This window comes from Triturus cristatus, chromosome 6 (assembly GCF_964204655.1).
Source record: "Triturus cristatus chromosome 6, aTriCri1.1, whole genome shotgun sequence".
NCBI classification, from domain to species: domain Eukaryota; kingdom Metazoa; phylum Chordata; class Amphibia; order Caudata; family Salamandridae; genus Triturus; species Triturus cristatus.
In genome coordinates, this window is record NC_140589.1 from 1,253,496,907 (window position 1) to 1,253,524,640 (window position 27,734).

At 47.0% G+C, this 27,734-nt stretch overlaps 1 protein-coding gene across 1 annotated transcript in view; it reads left to right on the forward strand.

The window, feature by feature from the left end:
• TSLIG3A (tRNA splicing ligase complex subunit 3A) overlaps window positions 1-27,734 on the forward strand; it is a 481,344-nt gene that overhangs the window by 187,529 nt on the left and 266,081 nt on the right. The window contains exons 4-5 of the mRNA XM_085612194.1: window positions 11,301-11,485; window positions 12,894-12,974. Coding sequence (XP_085468320.1) covers window positions 11,301-11,485; window positions 12,894-12,974 — 266 coding nt within the window. The remainder of the gene's footprint in view (window positions 1-11,300; window positions 11,486-12,893; window positions 12,975-27,734) is intronic.

Here is a 27,734-nt window from a genome sequence, read left to right on the forward strand (position 1 = left end):
AGCGTTACAACAAACAATTGATGGACGGAATGCTGACAATGCAGACATTCTCCCCCAGTCGAGAGATCTGGGTTAAATCCATCGTTCTTTTGCCCCCTACACCACCCCAGTTTAGACATGGCCATATGCAAATCAGTCTTGACCCTGTGCCTGGCTTGGCTTGGCAGTTCGGGCTGGACTGTTCCCATGAGGCACAGGGTCAGACTGATTTGCATATGGCCATGTCTGAACTGGGGTGGCAGAGTGGGCTAAAGAACGGTGATGGATCAAACCCAGATCTGTTGACTGGGTGTGAGTGTTTGATTGGTTCTGATGCTCCGTCCATCACCACCCCCTTTTGTACCGTTTTGTTCGCCATAAGTTGGCAGGGTATGCTCAGACGTGAGTCCCTTGCTTACTTTGCCACTGGATTCAAGCAAGCCTGGCTGAAGACGGCTGAAATGCCAGAAACCGGTCCTAGGAAGCTTGTTTCCAGTCCAGGGAAGGCATGGCTTGGCAGTTCGGGCTGGACTGCTCCCATGAGGCACAGGGTCAGTCTGATTTGCATATGGCCATGTCTGAACTGGGGTGGCAGAGTGGGCTAAAGAACGGTGATGGATCAAACCCAGATCTGTTGACTGGGTGTGAGTGTTTGATTGGTTCTGATGCTCCGTCCATCACCACCCCCTTTTGTACCGTTTTGTCAACCTTCTATCAGAGCTGATAAAGTTTTCATTCTGGAAATTTTACATTTCTGTTTATATCATAGCTATTTTTACTGGAATTACTGTTTTTATTTACAACAACAAGGTACTTCTATGGGTTTTGCGGGGGCACCCGCCTATGCCAATGCATTTTTGGCAAAATTCGAGTTTGATCACATTTATAGTGACATTGAATGGACTGAGAGCTGCGCGCTTTATTGCCGTTACATTGATGATATTTTCATACTTTGGATCAATACTAATGAGTATTTGGAATCTAAAATTGAACAACTCAATAAGTATGAGGATCACATTCAATTCACATACACGATCAGTGCCAAGACCATTTCATTTCTAGACGTGTATTTCCATCAATGACAGCAACATTCAAACAGAAGTACACAGAAAGGCAACTGATGTTAACAGTGCTCTGCATTTTTCAAGCTTTCATCCTCAAACTTAATTTACCCTTCTCCCAGTTTTTAAGGATCAAAAGGATCTGTTCTGATCCCAAGAGTTTGGAAAAACATTTGGAATATCAGCAATTGATGTATGCCAACAGGAGATATCCGCATGAAGTGGTTGAGCAGGCTAAAATACGCACTTCTAAATTTGCTCGGAGCAATTTGTTGCAATTCCAACCCAAAAAGAATACATCCAGACAAGTGTGTGTTTCAAAATTTTCCACTAGCTCACAGACGATCAAGAAAATCATTTCTAGAAGATGGGAAATGTTGCAAAATGAACCTGACTTTAATGGTATTTTCAAAGAACAACCTTTGTTTGCTTTCACCAGATCAAAAAATGTGAAAGACATCATCAACACTCCGATCAAATCTCCTAAGGTTGTCTTCAAAGGCATGAGCAAGTGTTCAAACTGCGTACATTGCAATAATGTTATCATGGGTAATGTTTTGCATCATCCCAGTACAGGCGAAACTATTAAGCTATTCCACAATTCAGACTGCAATTCTAATAAACTCATTTATTACATCAAATGCCGTTGTGGCAAGTTATATGTTGGGAAAACTGAGCGCAAAATTAAAACTCGTATATCTGAACATAAAAGTACCATTAGAACTCGCAATATGAATAGTAGTCTAGCAGCACACTGGTTAGAAGAAAGGCACAGTATAGCCCAAATTAAATTCTCTGTTCTAGAAAGAGTCACACACCACCCCGATATGGATCTCACAAGATTCCTTTTGCAAAGGGAAACTTTTTGGATTAGGCGCCTTGATACTGTAGTAGATAAGGGTCTGAATGAAAAAGTTGATTTTTCATATTTTTAATAATACTGTCCATACCCCATGGTACTGTTCTTAATGTTTGTGCATGGTTTGTGTTCATTTACACATTGTCATTATTGTGTATATTTGACTATGATCATGGTATCCTTCGTTCTTCATTCTGTTTTCTTACTTTTCTTTTTTGTTTCAAGTACTTTTTTCTGAGTCACGGGTACATTGGTTCAGATTGGATTCATTTTCTGTTTGACCATTTAAGTTGATGGTAATGTAGCTTAGTGACGGTTTTTTATTTGTTCAGCTACTGTTTTCCTATTTGATTTCTTTTGGTTTTAATCTTCCTTCTTTTGGAGTTCTTTTGTTTGCCTACTTACGTTGAGAAACTGTTGAGATGTTTTGCACTTGGTATTTTAATTTTGTTCGCACTGCAATATGGCGGCCGCTTTTGCGTGCTTTGATTTAGTCCGTTGTTTATTTCTTCCACACCGATCGCGATCTGTGCTTCCGGCGTGTTTTTCATTTAAGCATTTTACCTGTGGCGTTGTGCTCATTCGATTCTCCTGGAGGCTTTGGCATCGCAGTAGCATCAGTTGTGGACTACTCTGTCTTCCGTAACGGTAATTATTTGGTCCCCGTCATGTTATGTCAGTTGTTTATTTGATTTTGCATTTGGACGCTGTTTGAGTTTTTGTCTGTTCTGTTCGTTGTAGATCTTTGTTTGATTTGGCTCTATGGTGTTTTCAGCCTGTTTTCTCGTAATTGAAGGTATGTGTTTGCACTTCTTAAAGGTCACCTCAACACAGTCTTTTTCTTTGTTTGAATACTCAGCGCTATCATTTTTTCGTTTTTTTCTGTAGATTAGTGGCATCATAAGCGACTTTCCTGTGAGTATTCACTTGAGTTTTCACATGTAGGTGGAGGGTCTTTCTCTTTTTCTTCGCATTTCTTTGTAAAGGTTTACCATGAATCACTGACTCTTTATTGATACTCGAGCCAACCATCTATGGTTGTTCCCTTGTTTGTAATGATGTATTTCGCCTTCTCTAGGTTGCATAATATATGTGGTTATACTTACATACTGTGTTCATTTTTCATAGAGTTTTTCCCCCTGAAGACGGGCCGCTTGCGGCCCGAAATGCATTGGGCACCACTAAAGCTACCGGATTGAAATCAACCACTGTCATTTGAATATGTAAAATTGCCTGGAATGATTTGAATTCTGGACTATGTTCATTGATTTTTCAACGCAATATTTCAATGAGTTGTTGAATCCTTTGTCAATATAAATGTTTTTTCATTGACTGTATAATTTGGTCTGTTTAGATTTGTTATTGTGTCTATGGTAATTAAACCCTCAGCAACAGTGCACAGAGGTATGAGTCGCAGTGACCCTTGATCTTGATTGTCTGTTGAACTTCACCCCATCTACCCAACTTTGAGAGGGCTCAGATCAATGTGTATTTTCCATTGGAAGATTGAAACTTTGTGGTTCATTTCTGCCAATATCTGTGGGCTGAACGATGCTTCAAAAAGGCAAAAAGTAGCGCAAGGTTTACGCTGTTTGGGGGGCGATATCATGTCTCCAGGAGACACACATAGAGGGATCACAAAAACACTTATTAAAGTCACTAGGCCTTAAGGTTATAGGGGTTACTAAACAGGGCACTAAAATAAAATGGGTAGGAATTATGGCTGAAAGGAGACTTCCTCTAAAAAATCTGCACGTTAAATCCGACTCATTGGGTAGATGGGTAATTTCCGAATGCCACCTTTCCCCTAATCCTCCTTTCACTTTATGTTCAATCTATGGAAGCAATGTTGACGACCCTGGGATCATTAACTTGATTTCTGGGGAGTTAGCTCACTGGCCCACTCCAAAAATCATTTGCGGTGATCTTAACATCAATTTGCCCAGTGACTAGAAAATAGACAGCAAATGGAGGTATAAAGGTAGAAAACCCCTAGTGTACCAAGCAATAATCAATCTATCCCAAACCCACGGGTTGAGCGACATTTGGTCTAAGCTTAACTCCACTCAACCTGGCTACACCTACTTTTCTGCCCCGCACTGGTCATGTGCTAGACTAGATTACTTTTTGATTTCATTCTCCTTACTAGGCAAATGCACCATAGACACTGCTCTGCGCTTCATGTCGGACCATAATCCGCTTATTTTGAACATCAGGGGACTGGAGAACTGGAAGGAAGCACCAAGATGGAGCTTCGAGAAAGCACTTTTGCAAGATGCAGGCTATCGGGCTCACATGCAAGCTTGGATCCAGGAGTTTCTGGAAATAAACACAGGAACGGCCTCAACTATGGTAGTCTGGGATACACTAAAAGCAGGTATTCGGGGAGAGACTTTAAGGTTCTCAATCAGGAAAAACAAGAAAGAAAAATTGCTAATGACTGATCTCCAGGAAAAACTAAAAAAAGCAGAAACGAAACTAGTCCAAATGGTTCAAACTGGACTGGATATTGAGAACACCCAAAATGAAGTAATAATTCTAAGGCGGAAATAGGAGCGGTATTCGTGGAAAAGACTGCAGCTAAGTGGGCGGCAATGCGGGAAACGAACTAAGAGTGTAGCGACTGCATTGGTCATCACCTTGCTGTTAAAACCAGGCAGCAGGCCACAAGCAGCGAAATACTTGCAATCCAACTGTCAACAGGGATAGAGACAAGTGATCCTATAAAAATACAAGAGGGTTTTTGAGATTCCTACGCCAAGTTATACTCAGAGGGGATTAGCAGGTCAGTCGACTCAGGAGAACCCGAAATCACCATTTATATAAAAGAGGTAGAGCTAAGGCAGCTCAGCCAGGACAACTGCAAGCAGTTGGAGGTTACCCCGACCTGGGATGACATCTCAGAAGCCTTAGCCAGCCTGCCAGATGGTAAAGCCGCAGGAATGGATGGCATTCCTGTGGAGTTCTATAAAATATTTGCATCCCAAATAAAATCCATCTTTCTTGCTGTAGTAACCGCCACATTTAACGGGGCTTCCCCTCCTGCCCCAATGCCAAAATCTCTATATTTCCTAAAAAAGGTAAATCACCCTTAGAGATGGGCTCATACAGGCCAATCATACTCATAAACTGTGATTCCAAAGTCTATTCCAAAATACTCGCAATAACAATATCTTCTGTAGTTGAGTCTCTGGTGTCAGAATGGCAACACAGATTCATCCCAAAGAAAAGTACCACTGAACATATTAGGCGGGCCATCACTCTTTGACGCAGCACAAGTGACAGGAGACCCGATGTTTCTGATTCTACTAGACGCTGAAAAAGCATTTGATCGGGTCTCATGGCGGGCCAAAACTTACTCAAGCTGTACAAGCTCTGTACCAGAGCCCGACGGCTTGTGTGTCGATTAATGGGAGGTTAACTGAGCAATTTAACATCTCTCAGGGCACTAGGCAAGGCTGCCCTTGCTCCCCTCTGCCCTCTACATAGATCCCCTAATTAAGAAAATTGAAAAGAATCCAGCAATTTTGGCAGTAAGCATGCAGGGAATCTACACCAAGATTATGGCCTATGCCGACAACCTGGCCATAACCACCCCTGAACCCGAGAGCGCTATTTTGGCATTGGAACTGGAGGCACAAAAATTTGGAAAAATCTCGGGGTATGCATTGAACAAAAATAAAACCCAAATAATAATGAACAATGAAGTTAATTGGATTGACAGCCGGATTGTTACGAAGGCCAAATATCTGTGGGTAATTATAACTGACAACATAGACGACATTGTAACTGAGAACCTATCCCCCCTGGCCACCGAAACAAAGAGAGCTCTCAAACAAATTGACAACTTAGACCTGACTCTTGTAGGCAGATGCAATGTAATTAAAATGACCTACTTCCCGAAATTGCTCTACTATTTTTGCTCCATCCCATTGGAGTTTAGTAAGGCAAAGCTGCAGAAATTTCAGCAACTCTTTACGCAATTTATCTGGGCTTACTCACAACCTAGGCGGGCACTAAAGCAACTGTCTCTCCCCAGTAAGCGGGGTGGCTGGGCTTTTCCTAACATAGTACTCTATTACTGGGCTTCAGTTCTGCAATACAGCACTGAATTGGTGAAGGAACACTTCCTCTCTCCTTCAACCGGTCTTCCTTCACCATTTCGGCTTATATTGGGAGAGGAGACCCGCGGCTGTCTGGTCAGGCAGGTATCCTTTGGATACTACAAGCGCGTCAGGTTCGAGACCCTGATGAACTCCTTTAGGGTCTTTTGCAACATCCGCAGAACCTACGGGCTGGGAAGACTTAACTACTATACCCCTATCAGTGCGAACTGCAACCTGCCTGCTATCTTTGGCAGGTCCTATCTAGTAGACTGGTATAAGGTCGGTATCACAAAGCTAGGAGACCTAATTTCCAGCGAAGGAGTTAAATCCTTTGCAGATCTACAAAGCAAATATGGATTGAAAAACCAAGACACCTTCAAACATCTTACTATTCACGACTTTCTTTCTTAAAAGGTCGGGGGACCCGCAGGGTTTTCAGGGATTGAAATTATCAAAATGCTACGGGCCCCAGTGATCCCCCGGATAGGTCTTATTTATGCTGCTTTAAATAGCCAAATCCCAGCTGATCTACCTAGGATAGCAGATAAGTGGCTCATAAAACTAGAGGCCCCGCATAGCATGTTCTACAACTCACTGGAACTCTCCCAAAGCGACCTGCTGTCAGCTAAACTACAGGCGCAACACTCTAAAACCATCTTCTTTCTATATATTACCCCCAGCAAAATTGCCAAATGGGGAGCAGGCTAAGGGACACTGTGCCCTGGGTGCTCGGAGTTTGGCGCTGCTGCAGTACACATGTTCGCCGCCTTCCCAAAACTTACTCCTGTTCTTCTTAGAATACAGGACTTTCTTGGGAGGGTAATTTCCCAGGCTATAGTACTGACTTCCATAACCATACTGCTGGTGACAGAAGAGGAGGTCAACAGGGAAAAAGGTGGAGCGCTTATTTTTGTCGCTATGACAGTGTGGAGGATCTGTGTTGCTTCAGCATGGATTGAGACTGATCCGCCTCCTTTTCCCCAATGGCTGGCTAGGCTAGTTGGAACCTACCACCTCAAAGGCTGTATATGCTAAAAAAAGGCCGCAAAGGGCGAAAGAAGGGGCTAGACATCTGGGGACCTTTCACTACCTGGCTGGAACAGCCTGGGTCAAAAGGCTAATCTGTCTTCTTTTATAAAAGGGATGTCCTACTGGTAAAGGGGCAGCTTATGGTCAGCCAAAGTCCTGACGGCGTTCATACTTTTTATTCTTCTCTCTTTTTTTTTTTCTTTCTTTTTCTTTCATTTATTTCTTCCTATGCTCTTTATCATTTCTTCCTTCTTTTACCTTGTATCTCTCCTTGTTGATTTTGAACCCAATGTTTCCAACTGTATATATTTTCGTGTCCTTGAAACTTGGTAACTTTGCAGTAGTAGGGGTGGGGGGTGTGGGGGTGGGAGTTGAAAAAGTCAAATCTCTGTATTTACTGCATTAGAAAATAATTTTTCAAAACATTTAAAAAAAGGAAGATTGAAACTTTGTTTTCCATTGACACCATTCTCCAGAGCTGGTGAGCATCTTTTCTTTCAAGTAGCCTTCTGCACACCAGATCAGTTCGTATGTAATGTCTTATTTTGGGTAATAAAATGTTTTCTTATGCTTTAAAGATCCTAATGCTGGATTTGTGCCTTAGTTTTGTAGACATGTGTGTTATCTCCATGGCTTGGTTACGTCTTACTTTAATCATTTTGCTACATCTCCTGTCCAAACTGGAAACCGTGCCTTGGATTTCCAATATGTTGGTGTGAGCTTAATGCTTGCCACGCTGCTGGGCCATGCTGTAATTCAAACTCTGAAAAAGAGTTCGACCTTTACATGGTGGTCTGAAGTAGGTCTCTGAGTTTTGAATTCTTATTATGGATTCCTGGACAAAGAAACAGTTACACACATTCATAAAGTTATTCTCTCATTGGATCTGAATTGTTGTATCAATGGACCAGTCTAGCGTGAATGTGCATGAGGAGTGATTTGTTTGGTTGGCAAGCCACATGGAACGGCATAGAAGTTGCTGGATTTATTCAAGGGTGGAGACTCTCTGCTAACATAGAGTATGATCAAGCTTTTACTGTCCAAGTGGTTCCCCCAGTCTTATCACTTTGGAATTTTCTATTTCCCACTTTGAACCTCTGGCATATGAAACTCCATTCAAAAAGTGGCCGGTTAAAAATGGCCAGTTGTTCCTTATTTCATCCTGGAAATTTTTAGTTGGGAATTTGGCCTGTAGAGTGCATTAGGTTGATGTTTCCTTTGATGATTATGGTATCCTACTGTTGTACTTTTTGCTCCAAACCTGTTATGAGCGCATCAGCTTTGCTTGAGTTTGAGGGATTATAAATGTTGGAGTATGTGATTATCTGCAACAGTGGTGTCAGGAGTGAGACTTGTTCAGTATGCAGATTTAGTTTGTGGTACTTCCACGTTTAATTTGCCACAGATGAGAATGGCAAGACCTCCCAAGAATCTGTTTTATCTTACTTCGTTATTGTGTTTTGGGATATGGTGTTTGATTTAAGGGACAGGAGGTTTGGGGTGCATGGGGCTATATCCAACTGCTGTATGAATTGGGAGGTCCTGGATCTCGCTATGTTAGCTAGCCACACTCCAATTGACCATGTATAGGTGTACTTTGCCATCTGTGAGTTTAGCGGGTCTGTGCTCATGGTTGCCAACAATTCTGAGCAATTTTTGTCCTTATCCGTCTCCTGCAGTGGTTGTGACAAGATCTTAGTAACTTTAAGCCCTATGGTCTTCAGCTTCAATTATCTCAGTGGGCAGTTGTTCCTTTCTTCTGGTGGCCTTTTCCTTGTAATGTGCATTTTATCACGATTGGTTGTTACTGAAACATTTTCTCTTCTACATTGGTTTTAGTGTTTGACATAAAGGTCTTCCATACCTTTGTGACTCGCTGAGGATTTCTAATGTTAGCATGTGCGGGTTGTGGAGTCTATTTCTGAGATCTTAATGTAGTACGTCTGTAGTTTACTGTCCAGTATGAGATGGCGTAGGAGTATATGCTTAAGTAGCTTCTCCCTGGTGTCCAGGTCTTTATACTTGCATACTTGAGCTTAGTCCCTGTTGACTTTTACAGTGTACAGAAAGTTGTCTTGGTCGTGCTTGTGTGGGAACAAGTTCCTGACAATAGAGGTTATATCACTGAAGATACATCATACGATTTTACCTGGCTGTTTGTACTGCCATGTCTGTGTTCTGTAACTGGTCTGTGACACCTTGTTTTGGCTAGGTTGTTCCAGGGCCCTGTCTCAACCAGAATGCTTCCCTGACCCTGTAGTACAAGGCAGTACAGAACTTCTGGTTTTCTTTCCTCTCGGGATTGTTAGCTGAGATTCTAACCTTTTTGTGTATATTCAGTTTTCTACTGACTCCTGATATTTAGTAGTTTCACACCCTTCCATTGCAGAATACAGGTGTCATTGAGTTTGGGGCCTTCCACTGTGGTGTTTTCATCTGCATTCTGGTATTGTGGTTCAATCTGTACCCAGCATCTGGTTAAAATTGTTGTTTTTTGCTGATTGAAGTGTTGGTCATGCCAGTTGTCTGAGGTTGCTTGGTATAATATTACTACGTAGGTCACCTGAGTTTCCTGTCTGTTTTGGTTGGGCACGCTGAGTCCTATATGTATTTGAGACTTGGATTGAGTGCTTCCATTTATTGTTGAACGATCGGTTGGAATGTTAACCCAATTGTCAGTGGTTAAACAAAACGCCTTAAGTGGCCAAGAGTATACCCAGGCGTGAATTTGCTCACTGTGCCATTGGAACCAAGCTGCACCTAACTGTAGAGACCCAATCAGGTCGAACCAGATCTTGGGTTCCTTGTGTTCTGAGAAGAACCAGCTTGGAAGATCTGGCTGGACTGTTCATATCAGAACTGGACAAAGACTAATTTGCATATGGCTGTGTCTAACCTGAGGGTTTGTGGTTGGCAAAACAGTTATGAGTTAGAATGCTACCCTGAGCGAATGCTAGTGGGCAGATGAATTGCAAGCATTCCTCCAATCACCTTTTATGTGTTCCATTTATTGTTATTATTGTTAGCCAGCTGTTAATGTGTGAGATCTGGAATGCCATCTCAGGACCTGTTACGGTCTGCTACAATACAGAGGCATTTGTGATGTCATAGATTCTTTATGGCCCTACCAGGGGGTGGGTGGAGCTATTTTCGTCTGTAGAAAAGCTGTTGTTCTGGCTGAAGTCGGTATGGTGACATGTGCTACTGCAATTGTGTATGGTATGTGTTTGTTATGTTTCAGGTACCCGTTGCTGGAGTTTCTTGTATTGCCATGTGCCCATTGACAGGTGATTTGTCAAGGTGCCTATAACCGTTTATCATTGCAGTCTGTTACCTTGTGTACTAGTGTGACACAACTTAGTTGTCCTGTGTGTAAGGAAGAGGATGATCAGGTGAGGTGCTGTAAGTATGGCGTTCTTTGTGTAAGGAAAGGGGGTGATGTAGAGACATTTATCAATGAGGCTTGGGCTGAGGGTGCATACTATAGTGTTTGGTTATTTATTTATATATAGATATATAAGCTGTAACTCCGGGCCAAGCAAGAAATACGGAACATACCTTCTACCTGCCTTCCAGCTACATCATGTTTCCCAGTGATGTAATATGTCACGCTACTGTTTGTTGTCATATGTTGTATGCTGCTTCTTGTTTGGTAGCTTGCCGTGCTGGAGCTGTTTTTCCCTTTGGGCAACTCCTCCTATTTTGAGCATGTATTATCTTATCCAGAAACGTTGTACTGTTTGCACAATCTGTCTTGATGAAGTCAAGGGGAAAGCAGAGGGGTTAGTGCATATTATGTTTTTGCGCAGGGTAGAGCTAGTAGATTTGTGAGAAGGTATAGGGCAAGTTATTACTTCCACTATGTGATGCCCAGCCGTGTGTAGTATTGTTTTTTTTCTGGTTTGTAGTCTTTATACAAATTTGTGAAAAGACACCTATATGTGCTCAAAGTTTTAGCTTAATATAAATATTTATAGAATTGAGAGATGAAAGTTAATATCTCTTAAGTTGGCAATACTGCGTAGCCACGCAGAAAAGAGGTTAAGTTCTATTCTTTTGTTAAACTTGAAGAACTTTTCTACAAATACATGGATGGCAAACGTACAGGATGGAATTATTAGTGTGTTTGTGTAATGCCTTATTCCCTACTTAAGAATAACTAGTTATCGACCGAACGTTCTAGCAATAGTTTGTCTCTGGCATATTGAAAATGTTATAACGCTTAACATTATGTATCTAATTTTTGAGTCTCATTTTCCTTCCTAGCATACCTCATCTCAGAACTGGAGTCTGCACGAATGTTGTGCGTAAATAACCCTCCAAAGAAATCTCAAGAATCACCGGGCAGCGAGGTTTTTCAGGAGTTAAAGGGAATTTGTATGTCTCTGGGTATGTCAAAGCCGCCTGCCAACATCACAATGTTCCAGTTCTTCACTGGGATTGAGAAAAAGGTATCACTGTTCAATCTCTAAGTCATCATACTATTATTTGTCCTGGCCCTCTGTTATTAAACTATAGAAATTACTTACAGGGCTGTTCAATCCTCACCGTCTGATCAACTCTTTTTAGTATTTAGTTTGAATTTGCAATTCTTTGTATGGTTTGTAAACTTAACAATCGAGAAGTATACAAAAGAACCTCCCAATTACTTTGTCATTGAGCAATCCACAACAGCACAACACAACAATAGAGCAATCCAAAATAATAGATGCAGCACAATTCTGCAAACGTCCCTACAGCAACAACTTAACGCAGTAAACAGAACAAAGTAACACAACATAATACACTATACACCCCCCCACCAAAATGATAAATCATATAAAACAGAACAATAGAGCCAACTCTATCAACCACCACCACCACCAATTAACTGGACCGAAGGAGACGTTTAACATTCCAAACTCCATCTCTCTACACATTGTTGGTATTTTCACTAGAAAGTATATGTTTTAAAGTTACTTTGAAAAATAGTGCACTTTGCAGGTACATGCTGTAAGTCTTTTGCACCAGCGTTTTCCAGGCTACCCTAAGCTCCATCAGTGCTGGCTCCTTAACGAATTTGCAGACTCAAACAAAGCAGGTGCAGATATTTGGGAGCTACTTTCATTACCACCAATGGAGCTGCCACGTTTTGTGGCTACTGCAGATATGCAGACTTTCTCGCTGCACTTCCCTCGAAGCTAACTATCCGTGGGATTGTCCTCTACCTTTATTCACTGCTCTCAGATGCTTGATAAGCACTTTGAATGGGCAGGTTTGGAAAAAAGCATGCTCTGTGACAGAATGCTCAGAGTATCAACTTTTGTGCCTCCTGCATAGTGTGCCCTATCCCTCACCCCTCCCCATCCTCACCCGAGAAATCAAGTTACTCTATCTGCAAAAAATAATGTGCATTTTAAGAGGTTGTCAGACATCAGTTGAGAGGCGTTTAAGATCTTCATCACTGTATTGTCTCCAGTTCAGTACCCTAGTGGTTCTAGTGGGTTGAGTAATAAAGCAGTTTTTTCTATAAATGGGGAGAGCAGACAGCACGTCCTTCACACCCGAAGCCTTCTCCAACTGTCTTCAACCGTCTTGAACATTCTTTTATAGGATCTACACGTCTTCCACACGGACTACAGTGACATATGTACTTCATGACAACCTACTTAGCAACACCACAGTGGCCTGCCCGATAACCTTTTCATTTGCATTTTACAGATAATGGATTGATGCTATATGAGTTTAGGGATCAGGTCTTGACCACTTTAGGCTGCTGTTGACATAACGAAAGCCCAAATTTATAGATGACTGCACCACTGAAAAGAATATTAGAGACACGTATGTTGTACAAGCTTATTGTGTCACTTATTTTCCTAGATAAAGGAGGCCCTATCCAAAGTGCCACCTAATCATTTGGGGAAACCTCTACTGAGCAAGCAAATGGGACCACGCCACTGGGTAAGAAACCACATCAAGTACTAAAAAATATGTTTACAGTAAATAAGAGGTTGTAATTGCAATACATTAACTCATTAGTTCATGGTTTAGGGTTGTTAAGTGTAGAACGAGTGCAGATCCATAGCGTTAAGATTAAAGAAGCCTTAGAGTGGCCTGCCATAAGCGCTGGTAGCTCCTTCACCTGATTGGTCATACCAGTTTAAACTGGTGACTACAAAGTCTGCGTACACAACTCTGATTTCTTTTATCATATTATTAGCTTATTTTTTCTATGTTGATTTTGAGAAAATTGCTTCGCATTTCTTCCTTTGTTTGGCCTACTCGTGTTTTAAAGAAACGGTGCTAATGCCTGTAATAGCATCTGATGTTTCTCCCTGTTTCTGACAAAAGTCAACCTTGGATGTATTTTTGCAGTAAACTGTTTGCAGCATGTTTGCTGTAGGTTTGTATGTTGTGCAAACTCATGCATGCAATCTAGTGTTGGTTTCAGGCAAAGCGCGGAATGGCTTATGATTATGTTCTCTGGCATTGGATATTTCATTTCACAATTATCATTCCCTGTTGTCAGGCTGTAAAGCCCTGCAAGTTAGGTTTAGCAACAAAACATTGTTAAAATTACCATATAACAGTTTTTTCTTAGTAGCACATTTACGTCATTGAAATGCACCCAAGCTGTAACTAATCTAGTGAATGCCCCAAACACTCTCCCTTCCAAGTCCACCATAGCACTGACTTATCTGAAAGAAACAGTTAAAGATTCCTTACCTAAGACTTACCCAAAGGTGTCAGACTGGATCCGGAAAGTCTTTTGTCAGCAGTACCCCTGCGCGTCGGAAGGTGCGTTGGTCGACTCCATGTCCCTCGTTGGCGTCGTGGTCGCCGGGATGACGTCGCGGAAGCTACATAGATGCCGCCCTCATGCTGAAGTCAGTTATTTCTTTTTCCGCACCAGCAAGCTCAGATCCGGAGAGAGCTGTACCCCCAGTCACTTTTTGACTGACTTTTTTGGGGACTTTTGTCGACTTTGTTTCGAGTCTAACATCGACTCCTGGTGCACAATGGATACCCGGTTTCAAGGCCTGGGGTTCCTGTACCCGACTGATGTTAGTGACAGATCCGCACCCCGTGTGCCTCTACTCGCTGGAGCGCGACCATGACCCCAAGTTGTGCTCAGACTGGCGAACCATGGCCCTGAAGTCTTTGCAGGAGTGGTCCCGAAAGCTACTCGAGGCTCGGCATTCGGCTCCGCGTCGTTCGAGGTCCCGATTGCGTGGGAGGTCGAGGGACCAATCGCAGAGCCATCACCACTCCTTGTCTAAGTCTTCGCACTTGGGGTCAGGTTAGTCGAAGCACAAGAAGAAGTCGAAGAAGCATCTTCGCTCTTCGACTTTCCATCGTCCAACACGACGAAGGGTGCGGGTGGTGCCGCTTTGCGTGCAGAGCCTTCAGGGTCGACTCCTGCCTGACCGGGAGCGACCCCTGCCCAGCTTCGTCAGTTCTACAAAGTGAGGCATGCCATCTTTGGGCAGCTCGACTCCGCCGGTGTGCCTTCGGGCCCCACAAACTCAGCTGGGGCCCTAGGCCTTCGACACCGGCAGCTCCTACTTCGGCACCGCAGGGCCCCATTGGATCCAGGCCTGGATCCGGATCTGCGCCGGTCGACCTTGTTACACCTCCACTGGTGCCGATTTCACCGGCACAACGTCCGCAGCCGGCGCTGGCTGGACCTCCACCCGGCATCGACCCTGGCTTCCACCCTGATGTGGATACGGAACCGGACAAGCGTCAACTGACGCCGGATCCGGCGCCGATGGGTACTTTTGTGCCTGTATTCCACCCTGGCCATTTTCAGTGAGTTTGGCAGCCAGAGGAGGGTGAGGAAGACTGGGAGGGGTCCGGTGACCCTTTAACTGACCAGTTACAGTACGACCAGGACTGGAGAGAGAAACTGAGGGATGCCAGTGGTCTGGACACCTCACCAGACATTGGCATGTTGTCTCCTCCTACCGTGGCTACGGAGGAGGGAGCGTCTTACGCAGTGGTGTTGCGTAGGGAGGCCGAGGCCCTAAACCTCGAGCTACCTACTGTGGCAGTCAGGACTAACCTCCTGACAGAGGTGCTTCAGCCGGCAGCAAGCTTTTCGGAGCCCCTGCTGCCATTTAATCAAGCCCTCATGGACATCCTGTTGGGCACCTGGTCCAGGCCCAACACAGGGGCTCCTGTGGATAGGATAGTTGCCCAACGCCACAGACAGGATCCAGGCGACCCCACTTTCCTTTCCCAACAGCCCTTCCCCAAGAGCTTAGTGGTCCAAGCTTCTACAGCCCAAAGCGCATTCCCTATTGCACCACCGGACAGGGAATCTAGGAAGCTGGATCAGCTTGGGAAGAAGTTGTTTTCTTCCTCCAGCTTAGGACTGCGGTTGGTGAACACCGCATGCTTGTTGGGCTGTTATTCCCACTCCGTGTGGGATACGGTGGCGCAAGTGCTGCCTCAGTGTCCGGAGGAGGCCCGGGCCGTACTCTAGCATGCTGTGGCCAAGGGGAGAGATGCAGCAAAGTTCTCCATCCGCTGTGGGCTGGACAATGCAGACTTACTGGGTAGGACCATTTCAACATCGGTGGTGCTTTGCTGTCACACCTAGTTGAAATTGACTAGCTTTTCTGGGGATGTCCAGAACACTTTGGTGGACATGCCCGCTGATGGCTGTTGCCTGTTCGGCGACAAGGCAGACAGTGGCTAGAGCGCTTCAAGGACTCTCAGGTTACAGCCAAGTCCTTGGGCCTCTCCACCACACACCCTGCACGGTCTGCCTTTCGCCCCTTTCGTGGTCATGGAAGGGGTGCCCCAACACGTTCCTTTCAGAGCCACAGGCCACAAACTCAGCATGGCCGGGGACGTGGGAACCACCGACGGGGTTCTGGGGGCCAGCGGGCTGGCCTGTCCACCCCCGCCCCCTCTGCAGCAGCCTCCAAACCCTCCTAGTTCGACGTCTCAGGCCCATCAAATGCCAGTGGGCGGCAGGATCCGCCATCACCTCCTCCACTGGTGCACCATCACGTCGCACTGGTGGGTTTTGCTGATAGTCCGAAGGGGCTACTCCCTCCCCTTCAAGACTATCCCTCCAGCCATGCCACCCCAGTATGTTGGGGATCACCTGTCCCTTTTCCAACAGGAAGTTACGGCTCTCTTGGCAAAGGAAGCCATCGAGCGAGTTCCTGCCCCAGAAGTAGGTCGTGGATGCTATTCCCACTACTTTCTGGTGCCCAAGAAGGATATGGGCCTGCGTCCTATCTTGGATCTCCGGGATGTTAACCGCTTCCTCCGAAAGGAGAAGTTCAAAATGTTGACTCTGGCTCAGGTCTTGTCTGCCCTCGACCCTAGAGACTGGATGGTAGTGTTCGACTTGCAGGACGCTTATTTTCACATCCCGTCCTGCCGGCCCACTGGTGTTACCTGCTGTTCATGGTAAGCCATGAGCACTTTCAGTTTACCGTGCTCCCCTTTGGCCTTACCAACGCCCCGCGTGTGTTCAAGAAAGTGATGGCGATGGTTACAGCTCATCTTCGCAGATCAGGGGTTCCAGTCTTCCCCTATCTCGACGACTGGTTGTTGAAGGCGGGCTTGCCCCAGGCAGTCGTCTCCCACCTCCAGACTATGGCCGACCTCCTGCATTCGCTGGGGCTCTCCATCAACGTGCCGGAGTCACACCTGACCCCTTCTCAGAAGCTCCTCTTCATCGGAGCGGTTCTGGACTCGATGCAGTTTCGGGTTTATCCTCACGAACAGCGAGTCCGGGATATTTGGGCTATGATTCCAATCTTTCAGCCCTATCCCGGGTTTCGGTCAGGATGACCCTGAGGCTGCTGGGCCTCATGGCCTCCTGCATCCTGCTGGTGGATCATGCCAGGTGGCATATGCGGGCTCTGCAGTGGGACCTGAAATTCCAGTGGGCGCAGCATCAGGGAAATCTGTCAGATTGCGTCCAGATCTCAGAGGGCACTGCACGACAATTGGGGTGGTGGCTCACGAACCAAGATAGGATCAACGGCAGATCCCGCTCTGCTCCCCAACCAGAACACACAGTGGTGACAGACACATCCCTTCTGGGATGGGGTCGGCCACATGGGAGAGGCGGAGATCAGAGGCCTCTGGTCTCCGGTGGAGTCAGAGATCCACATCAACCTTCTGGAGCTTAGGGCGATCCGTCTTGCACTGAAAGCATTCCTTCCCTCTGTCCGAGGAAGAGTAGTGCAGGTGTTCACGGATAACACCACCGCCATGTGGTACTGCAACAAACAGGGCTAGGTGGGGTCGTGGACCCTATGTCAAGAAGCCCTCCGTCTCTGGACATGGCTGGGACATCAGCACATATCCCTGGTGGTTCAACACTTGGCAGGTTCACTGAACACCAGGGCAGACGAACTCAGCCACAGGTGCATGATGGATCCCAAATGACCTTTTCACTCGGAGGTGGTGCAAGGTCTCTTTCAACAGTGGGGAGAGCCTTGATTAGATCTATTCGCCACCAAAGAGAACCTGCAATTCTGCACGTTGGAATAATCAAGGCGGCACTCGATAAGCAATGCTTTTTTCATCGCAAGTGGAGTTGTGGTCTTCTATACGCCTTTCCGCCTATACCACTTCTGCCCATAGTGCTGAAGAAGATAAAGCGAGACCGGGCCCAAGTCATTCTTGTGGTTCCGGATTGGGCACGAAGAGTCTGGTATCCCGAGCTGCTCAACATGGCCATCTATCCCCCGATCCGACTGCCTCTTTGGGATGATCTTCTGTCGCAGCAGCAGGTGACGGTCCTCCACCCGAACCTGTCTAGCCTCCACCTCCTTGCCTGGAGATTGAGCGGCGGCAGTTGACGTCATTTGACTTGCCTTCGAGGTCTGTGATGTAATCTTGGCAGCCAGGCGTCTCTCCACTAAGATGGTATACCCCTGCAGATCGAATAAATTTGTGATATGGTGCACAGCAAAGGCTGTGGATCCCCTTTCTACCCCTCTTTCTGAGGTTCTCTTGTTCCTCCTGTCTTTGGCCCAGCAGGGCTCTGTTCTGGGCACTCTTAGGGCTACCTCTCGGCCATTTCAGCCTTCCTCAGACTTCCTGATCAGCCTTCTCTTTTCAAGTCCCCTATTGTAAATAGATTTCTCAAAGGCATTACTCCTCTCTTTCCTCCTGTTCCCTTCGTAATGCCTCAGTGGGACTTGAACTTGGTTCTTACTTATCTGATGTGCACTCCGTTTGAGACGCTACAAAACTGTCCTCTCAGACTCCTCAGTCTGAAATCTGCCTTTCTGGTGGCCATCACCTCTGCGCGCAGAGTGAGTGGGCTACAAGCTCTTGTCTTCCAAGCCTCCTTTTTTGGCTGTCCTTCCGGACAAGGTTGTCCTCAGAACTTGACCTTCCTTTCTTTCAAAGGTGGTCACTTCTTTTCATATTGGCCAAACCATCACTTTGCCCACTGTCTTTCCGCCTCCGTATCCTTCAAAAGAGTAAGAGAGGCTCAGGGGTGTGGAATTTTCCAAATAATCTAGTTGTCCAAGGGACAACATGCCACTGAGATCTACATGTCCTGTAAAATCCACTTGTCCCACCTATCCCCGTTCCACATCAAACCTAAGGGCTCCGGCTGACAGAGAAACATTAATATATTTTTGCTTTATTAAAATCAGTAAACCATTGAATGCTGTGCAATAATAATGCTAAAGGAAAACTTGTCAAGCGATATTATCGCGTCCCTACCCCCCTGCGCCCCCTCCCCTTAACCCTGACGGCAATTCTTTCTATTCCCCTTTTTTTCCATTTTTTTTGGCTGTGTATTTATTCCCACAAAATACGTACATTTCAAACCATACGTAATGTACTAATTTACCGTCACCCTTGGCTGTGTATTTATTCCCACAAAATACGTACATTTCAAACCATACGTAATGTACTAATTTACCGTCACCCTTGTAAAAACATATGGGTGGGATATAAAAGGTGTCAGCCAGCGTGCCTCCTGCCATTTCCCCCTCACTTTTGCAGCTGGCCAGACGTGAGCCCTACGTTCCTTGCGAATCGGTAAGTTGTATCGAAAAAGAAACAGCAAAGTTGGGAGCTTCCTTTAATAATAAGAATCGTTTTTTCGCCAAATGTACCCTCTTTGCAACATTAATCAATTTTGTAATGTATATTTGTCTGTGTGTTTACGCAGTTATGGGCTGAAAGTTAATAGCTCACTATTCTATATTAGGACTTTAAGTTATAAATTGCAAGTCACCAACGGATGTCTCTTTTGAAAGCATTAATCTGCAGATCTGTTTCCATCCTATGCACTCTGTAATCGACTTCGTACATGTTCTTTGCAGCAGGCATATTAACCCTCTGCACTAACTTCACCGAGGTCACAACCTCAACTATACAAAACACGTATCTTTTCGCCAAATGTACCCTCTTTGCAACATTAATCAATTTTGTAATGTGTATTTGTCGGTGTGTTTATGCAGTTCTGGGCTGAAAGTTAATAGTTCACTATTCTATATTAGGACTTTAAGTTATAAATTGCAAGTCACCAACGGATGTCTCTTTTGAAAGCATTAATCTGCAGATCTGTTTCCATCTGCGGTATGAAGGCTCCGGACCCGCGATGTTAAACCCGCGTTGCGATGGCAGCGCGTGAATCTGAATTCGTTGTAATGGGTGTTTCCCCCATGAAGCGGTGGTAGCGCAGCGCGCCTGCTTGCGATACGCTTTTTTGACGTCCTCATCTGAGGCGGGCCAGGCCTAGGCTTTTGTACTAATTTTGCATGGTTGCTAAAAATATAAATAAAAGAAAATCGCAGCACCTCCGTCACAATATCACACAATTCAAGCGGGCAAAACTGCTTATTTTACCTGAATGCTTATTGCAAGCCTCGTGGCGGCCACGGACTACTGCTTGCAGAGGCTGAGTGACGTTTCACTCCCCCAGCCAATCACTGTCTAGAGCCCAGTCATGGGCTGCTAGCCAATCAGATGCCGCCAAAGGCTCTCTGCAAGCTTCGGATTGGCTGTGAGCCCCAGAGTGCCCACAGCCGGTTGTTTTAACGTGATTAAAACGTGATTAATGTCTACATGTCCGTCGGACATAAATAGACAATAAATCTTCTTGCCCGTCAATATAAACAACATGGTTCAGGCGTCGGGCGATATGATTCCCCCACCCCTGAGGCTCCACCATCTAGATCCAAAACGTGTGCTCTCCTTTTATTTGGATCGGACCAAACAATTCCGGATGGACGACCAGCTCTATGTTGGTTACGCGGGCGCTAAGAAAGGTCAGGCCGTGCACAAATGGACCATCTCCAGGTGGGTCGTTTTATGCATCAAGGCCTGCTATTCTTTGGCAAACAAGGAGCCTCCAGTGGGGCTGCGCGCCCATTCCACCAGGGTGACGGCAGCTACTACTGCTTTGGGACGGGAAGTTCCCCTAAATGGCATCTGTCAGGCAGCTACATGGGCATCACTGCACACGTTCACCAAACACTACTGCCTGGACAGTCCAGTCCGGAGAGACGGCTTCTTTGGCCGTTCTGTTCCCCAGGACTTTCTGGTGTGAACTTAGTTCACAGACCCACCTCCAGGGTTGGTGTTGCTGGTGTCTATTCTAAGGTAAGGAATCTATAACTAACTGTTTCTTTCAGATGAACAAGTTACTTACATACGGTAACGATATGTTCGAGGCATGTGGGCTGCTGAATTCATATCTGTGCATAGATCGCCGCCTAGTGTTGGGTCCGGATGTTTGCACGTTGTTGTCCTGGAAGAGTCTTCGAAGTATCCTTGGATAGGTGACTCCTCCCCTGGACTACAGTGCGCATGGGCATCCTCTCCATCCTCAGATTGTTTTTTTCCGCCATTGGGTTCGGATGTGCTATCTTAGCTCAAGTTAGGAAAATATTTGGTCGAGGCCAAAAGGCCTTTAGTTCGCGTCGGTACTGTTTATCGATCGGGTTTCGATAGCATTTTGTTAGTTTACTAACTTTCAGCACCGACTTCTTTCGCATTTACCTGTCCATCGACTACTTCGACGATGGAATCCAGGACGCCATTCAAAAGGTGTCCGGTATGCAATGCGAAGTACCCACACATCGACGTCCATCTGGTGTGCAACAAATGCCTTTCGCCGGACCACGACGAATCGACATGCATGGCCTGTGCCCGGTTCCGTTCCAAGAAGACTCTAAGGAACCGAAGAGCGGCGAGACTCGAGGCGCCGCACGCGGCACCGGCCCCAACAGACATCTTCGACGAGGCCGACGTCGAAGAATTAGAAGTCATACCCTCCAGTCCCGTTTCCGAACACGACCCCAGATCGGACGAGGGCGACGAGTCACTCTTCCACAGAGGTGAAGACGACACCGAGGTAGGAGACGACGAGGAGGCCGTAGGGGCCGAAGAGAGTAGCTCCAATGATGAACAAGGCCTACCTGTTCAAACCGAAGAAACACCAGCGCCACAGCCTTTGGCTCCGGTCGAGGGATCGCCTTCGGGCCTTACCCGAGACCCATCCCGTAGTTCTTCGGCCCCGCCCTCGGGCCCGGCCTCGGACGTTCAGCGGCAGCCATTGCTGCATAAGCCAGCTGGTTTCCCTACCACAAAACCGAAACCGAAAGCTGCTCCGGTTCATACGAAACCGAAACTGAAAGTGGCGCTGGTCGGATCGAGGCCTTCGACGCCAGCGCAACGCGTCGGCACCGACCGCACCAAGAGGGACTTCGGTGCCGAACTGGAATCGGGCGACATCGGAGTCGACAAGCGGAAAAAGGCCATCGGCACCGAGAAACCTACTCGGCTACCGACGCCAACGACACCGAGGGCAATACCGCCTGCTTCGCCTCGCGTCGCTCCCTCGACGACGCCGATGCCTCACGTATCGAGGACGTCGACGGTGATCTCCACACCTCGACTCGAGGACCCGCCGGCACCGAAAAAATCCACGCCCGGCTCTACGAACCTGCCCGGTGCCAAAGCCTCAAAGACGCCCCAAGTGCGGCCTGCTGCGACGCAAAGCAACAAAACCACGGCGGCCCTCAAAGACCCGTCGGGTTCCGGCCCGATCGGAGCTCCAGCAACCTCTACGGGGCCAGCCAACATTACCTTCGGCTTGCCTCCGTCAACAATCCCGAAGATGTTCCAACTCAGGACACGGGTTACCCAGACTCCGGTTCCACCGGACGAGACGTCTCCGTCACGTGTCATCGACGCCGACACTGGCAGGATGATTCTCCACGACCGAAGAATAACTTCGGAACCGCCATTGGACCCTTTCAGGATCCCACTAAAAAGGAAGCTGCCTGTGGAATCAGAACCTCTCCTTTATGAACCGTTCCATTCCTCCTACCAGGATCCACACCGGTTCTCCCCCACACGCTCCGACACGGATGCATTGGAGGACTACATGGATGACCAAGCACCCTACCATGTAGACACAGACCCTGATGACCAGCAGGACCCTGATCAAACTTGGGGCGACCCTGCAGACCCCAGTGCACCTCTCGATACACAGGACCCACAACTCTATGGGGCAAAAACATCTCCCACGGAGGATACTGCGGCGTTCAACGCTCTTATTGAACGTGCTGCAAATAACCATGGGGTACAGCTTCACTCAGATACCATCGAGGATGACTTTCTAATGGACACTTTTGCATCCTCAGAAAGACATGTAAAAACTCTGCCAATGCTGAAGGGGGTCCTCAAACCAGCTAAGGACATTTTCAAGGAACCCACCAGGGCACGAGTGATAAACCCCAGGATTGATAAAAAATACAGATCGGCACCTGGGGATCCTACTTACATCAAAGGACAATTACCACTCGACTCCATCGTCGTAGCGAATGCTCGCAAGAGGGCACACTCGCAAACGACAGGTGACGCTCCTCCCCCGGACAAAGAGTCCAAGGTACTAGAGACCTCCGGCAAGCGAGTTGCCGCCCAGGCTGCCAACATATGGCGCATAGCCAACACTCAAGCGCTCCTCGCTCGCTACGATAGAGCGCACTATGACACATTGGAGCAACTACTCCAACATCTCCCTGACCAGTTCAAAGAAGGTGCAGAAATTCTTATCAGAGAGGGACAGCTACTCACAAATGCTTCCATCAAATGTGCACTAGATGCTGCAGACACGGCTGCCAGGGCCATAAACACAAGCGTCATGCTGCGACGACATGCCTGGCTACGAATCTCAGGATTCAAGCCTGAGGTACAAAACAACATACTGAACCAGCCCGTCAACCCCGACTATTTATTCGGCCCAGAGGTTGACACCACCCTCGAAAAGATAAAAAAGGACACGGACACTGCAAAGTCCATGGGCGCCCTCCAAACTCAGTCCTTTCGGAGCGGCTCCTTTCGTCGCCCCGGAAACAAGGGGGCAGGTAGAGGACAGGGGTCACAACAAACGTATAACAAAGGCAATACACAGACCACCTACGATAAAAACACCCGAGGTGGATATCGTGGCTCCAGTACAAAGGGCAGAGGACGTGGCTACGGCAACACCAGGTCCTCCCCCAAGAACAAGCAGTGACGCCCTCTCCCTTCCTCCCGACCACATAACACCTGTCGGGGGAAGACTACAAAGGTTCCTGTCCACGTGGAACTCCATCACCACGGACAGGTGGGTCAAAGATATTGTAAAATACGGTTACTGTCTGGAGTTAACCTCCACTCCACCCACAATACCACCAAGAAACCGTCCTATGTCCTCAGAGCACTTAACGCTCCTACAGCAAGAGGTGCAAAGTATGCTTCTAAAAGGCGCTATAGAGGTCGTCCCCATCCACGAGCAGGGTACGGGGGTTTACTCCCTCTACTTTTTAATTCCAAAGAAGGACGGGTCGCTCAGGCCTATATTAGACCTGAGACCCCTGAACCAGTACATTCTTTCAGAGCACTTTCACATGCTCACCCTACAGCAAGTCCTTCCGCTTCTCAAGCAGGGAGACTTCCTAGCCTCACTGGACCTCAAGGATGCGTACTTTCACATACCCATCCACCCCTCACACAAAAAATACCTCAGGTTCACTGTTCAGGGGCAGCACTATCAGTTCAAAGTCCTTCCCTTCGGCGTGACAACAGCGCCCAGGGTTTTCACGAAGTGCCTAGCTACGGTGGCAGCACATTTACGGAGGCAGCATATACACGTCTACCCCTACCTAGACGACTGGCTCGTTCAAGCGAAGTCAGCCCAGCAATGTGCAAGCCACATGTCCCGCACCATTCACCTTCTTCACAGTCTGGGATTCTCACTAAATTACCCAAAGTCCCATCTCCAGCCCGCACACGTACAACAGTACCTAGGTGCGACTATAGACACTCTGGCGGCCACAGCTCAGCCAAATTTAGTGAGGATCAACAGCATACAACTGCTGATCTCCAAGTTCAAACCCAGTCACTCGCTTCCAGCGCGAGTGTTTATGCAGTTGATAGGCATGATGGCCTCCTGCATCTTCATAGTCCCGCACGCGAGGTTACATATGCGCCCACTTCAGGAGTGCCTAGCACGTCAGTGGAATCAGGCTCAAGGATAGTTGAAAGACCTAGTGTTGGTGAGCGGTCGGGCATACAACTCTCTGCATTGGTGGAATCCACAAAACCTTTGCAAGGGCCGACCGTTCCAAGAGCCTGTTCCGCAAATAGTACTGACAGCGGACGCGTCTCTCCAGGGATGGGGAGCTCATGTACTCCACTACACAGTGCAGGGACTATGGATGACACAACAGAAGAAAATGCACATCAACCTTCTGGAACTGATGGCAATCTTCCTGGCCATGAAGGCATTCAAAGTACATCTGTGCAACAAAGTCGTGTTGATCCGGACGGACAACATGACTGCCATGTACTACATACAGAAGCAGGGAGGAACACACTCTCCACAGTTGTCTCATCTGGCTCAGAGCATGTGGAAGTGGGCCATTCAGAGGAACATGTTCCTCATGGCGGAACACCTCCCTGGCAAGGACAACCAGATGGCGGATCTGCTCAGCAGACACAGCCACCAGATGCACGAGTGGGAGTTACACCCATCAGTACTCCAACCGTACTTCCAGCGGTGGGGTCATCCAGAGATAGACCTATTCGCGACAAGCGAAAACGCAAAATGCCAAAGCTTCGCCGCCAGATTCCCACATCCGCAGTCGCAGGGCAATGCGATATGGATGAACTGGTCCGGCAGATTTGCGTACGCTTTTCCCCCAGCGCCGCTGATACCGCTGGTGGCTCGCAAACTACGACAACACTCCCTGACACTCGTCCTAGTTGCTCCCACGTGGGCACGCCAGCCGTGGTACACCACCTTCCTCGAACTTTCCGTGGTGCCGCATCAAAGGCTGCGGATCAAACTCGCGCATTTGACGCAGAACCATGGAGAGGTTCAGCACCCAGATCCGCAACAGCTGAACCTGGCGATCTGGCTCCTGAAGTCCTAGAGTTTGGCTATCTCAACCTGCCACCTGACTGTATGGACATCATCAAGGAGGCCAGGAGACCCACTACCAGGGCTTGCTATGCAGCCAAATGGAAAAGGTTCGTCATTTATTGCGGTAATAATGACATCAACCCGCTGGACGCATCCATCCACAACATCATCTGTTACCTCTTACACCTATACCGATGCAATCTGGCGTACACCTCTATACGTGTCCATTTGACCGCAATATCAGCCTATCTGCAAACCAGGCAGCACCTCTCTCTATTCAGAGTGCCTGCCATCAAAGCATTCTTGGAAGGGCTCAAACGAGTCATTCCACCTAGTCACCCACCGGCTCCAATGTGGAACCTCAACTTGGTCCTCACACGCCTGATGGGTCCACCCTTTGAACCTCTACACTCATGCGAGATTCAATTCCTTACCTGGAAAGTGGCCTTCCTAGTAGCGATCACTTCCCTAAGAAGAGTTAGTGAACTCCAGGCACTAACCGTTCAAGAGCCATTTATTCAGGTTCACGCCAACAGGGTCGTACTACGTACCAACCCCAAATTCATGCCCAAGGTAATATCGCAGTTCCACATGAATCAGACTATTGAACTGCCCGTTTTCTTCCAAAACCCACAAACTGTTGCAGAAAGGGCACTACATACACTAGATGTACGGAGGGCCCTCATGTACTACATCGACAGGACTAAACCATTCAGGAAGACAAAACAACTGTTCGTTGCCTTTGCCCCACACCACAAAGGTAACGCCATCTCCAAAGCAGGGATAGCCAGATGGATAGTTAAGTGTATTCAAATCTGTTATCAAAAGGCAAAACACACATTAACTATTCCACCACGAGCCCACTCAACACGTAAGTTGGGGGCTTCCATGGCCTTCCTAGGAAATATTCCCCTGCATGATATATGCAGAGCAGCCACATGGTCCACTACACACACATTTACAAAACACTATTGTGTAGATGTGCAGTCAAAACAGCAGGCAGCTGTAGGACAGGCTGTTCTCAAGACACTTTTTCAGACCGCTGCAGCTGGCACGGGTAGCCGCCGCTAATAGAGGGCACTGCTATGTATTCTATGCACAGATATGAATTCAGCAGCCCACATGCCTCGAACTGAATATGCTACTTACCAGTATGCATCTGTTCTTGGCATGTAGGGCTGCTGACATTCATATCGCCCTCCCTCCTCCCCGGCGCCTGTCGCAGCTGCAGCTCTCAGAATTACTGCAAGCATGGTCATCACTTTCTGTATCTACTCCATCACTGCCACAATGGCGAAAAACAATCTGAGGATGGAGAGGATGCCCATGCGCACTGTAGTCCAGGGGAGGAGTCACCTATCCAAGGATACTTCGAAGACTCTTCCAGGACAACAACGTGCAAACATCCGGACCCAACACTAGGCGGCGATCTATGCACAGATATGAATGTCAGCAGCCCTACATGCCAAGAACAGATGCATACTGGTAAGTAGCATATTCAATCTGTAAGAACCATAGGTTAGTTATAGATTCCTGACCGCCCCACCCATCCTCCCCGTTCTGCGAACTGACTTCTAGGGTTAAGGGCCCTAGTTTTGTGCACCAATGGTCAGTGGCTTGCATGGCTCTGCGCTTCTGGCGTGGAAAGTCGTGTACAGGACTGACGTCAGCGCGCGCGAGGGCGGCGCCTATGTAGCTTCCGTGACATCATCCCGGCGACCACGACGCCACCTTCCGACGCGCTGAGGTACTGCTGAAGAAAAACTTTCTGGATCCAGTCTGACGCTTAGGGGTAATTCTAAGGTAAGGAATCTATAACTAATCTATGTTTCTTACAGATATATCATTACCGAAGGTAAGTAACTTGTTCTTTACCGCACATCGAGTGAGAGGGAATCCCCAGAGGAGGTATGCTCTATCTACTCCATTTACCCAGAACTGCAGGAAATCCAGTTTTGTTCCTCTCCTCTCCTATGCTTTGATTTGTTTTTCTTTTGGTCTAACGGATTGTTCAGCATTAATGCCAGCCTCTCCTTACAATGAGCAGAAATCTTTCTTCAAAGTTTGCTTAGATTGCGTTTGAAAGAAAATATTTGTGTATGACCTACTGCCAAGTACCAAGAGTTAAGATGTGTAAAGGTGATATTTGTAAAACCTTTACTTCAAGACCCATTGTAACAGAGACTGCCATTTGGTTTTTATATCTGTTAGATCATCAGAGAGATGTTTATGCCTCTTGGTATGTCCCTTCAACAAGGAATGATTTGGCGTGATGTCTCTTTTCCACTAAAAAGATGCAGGAA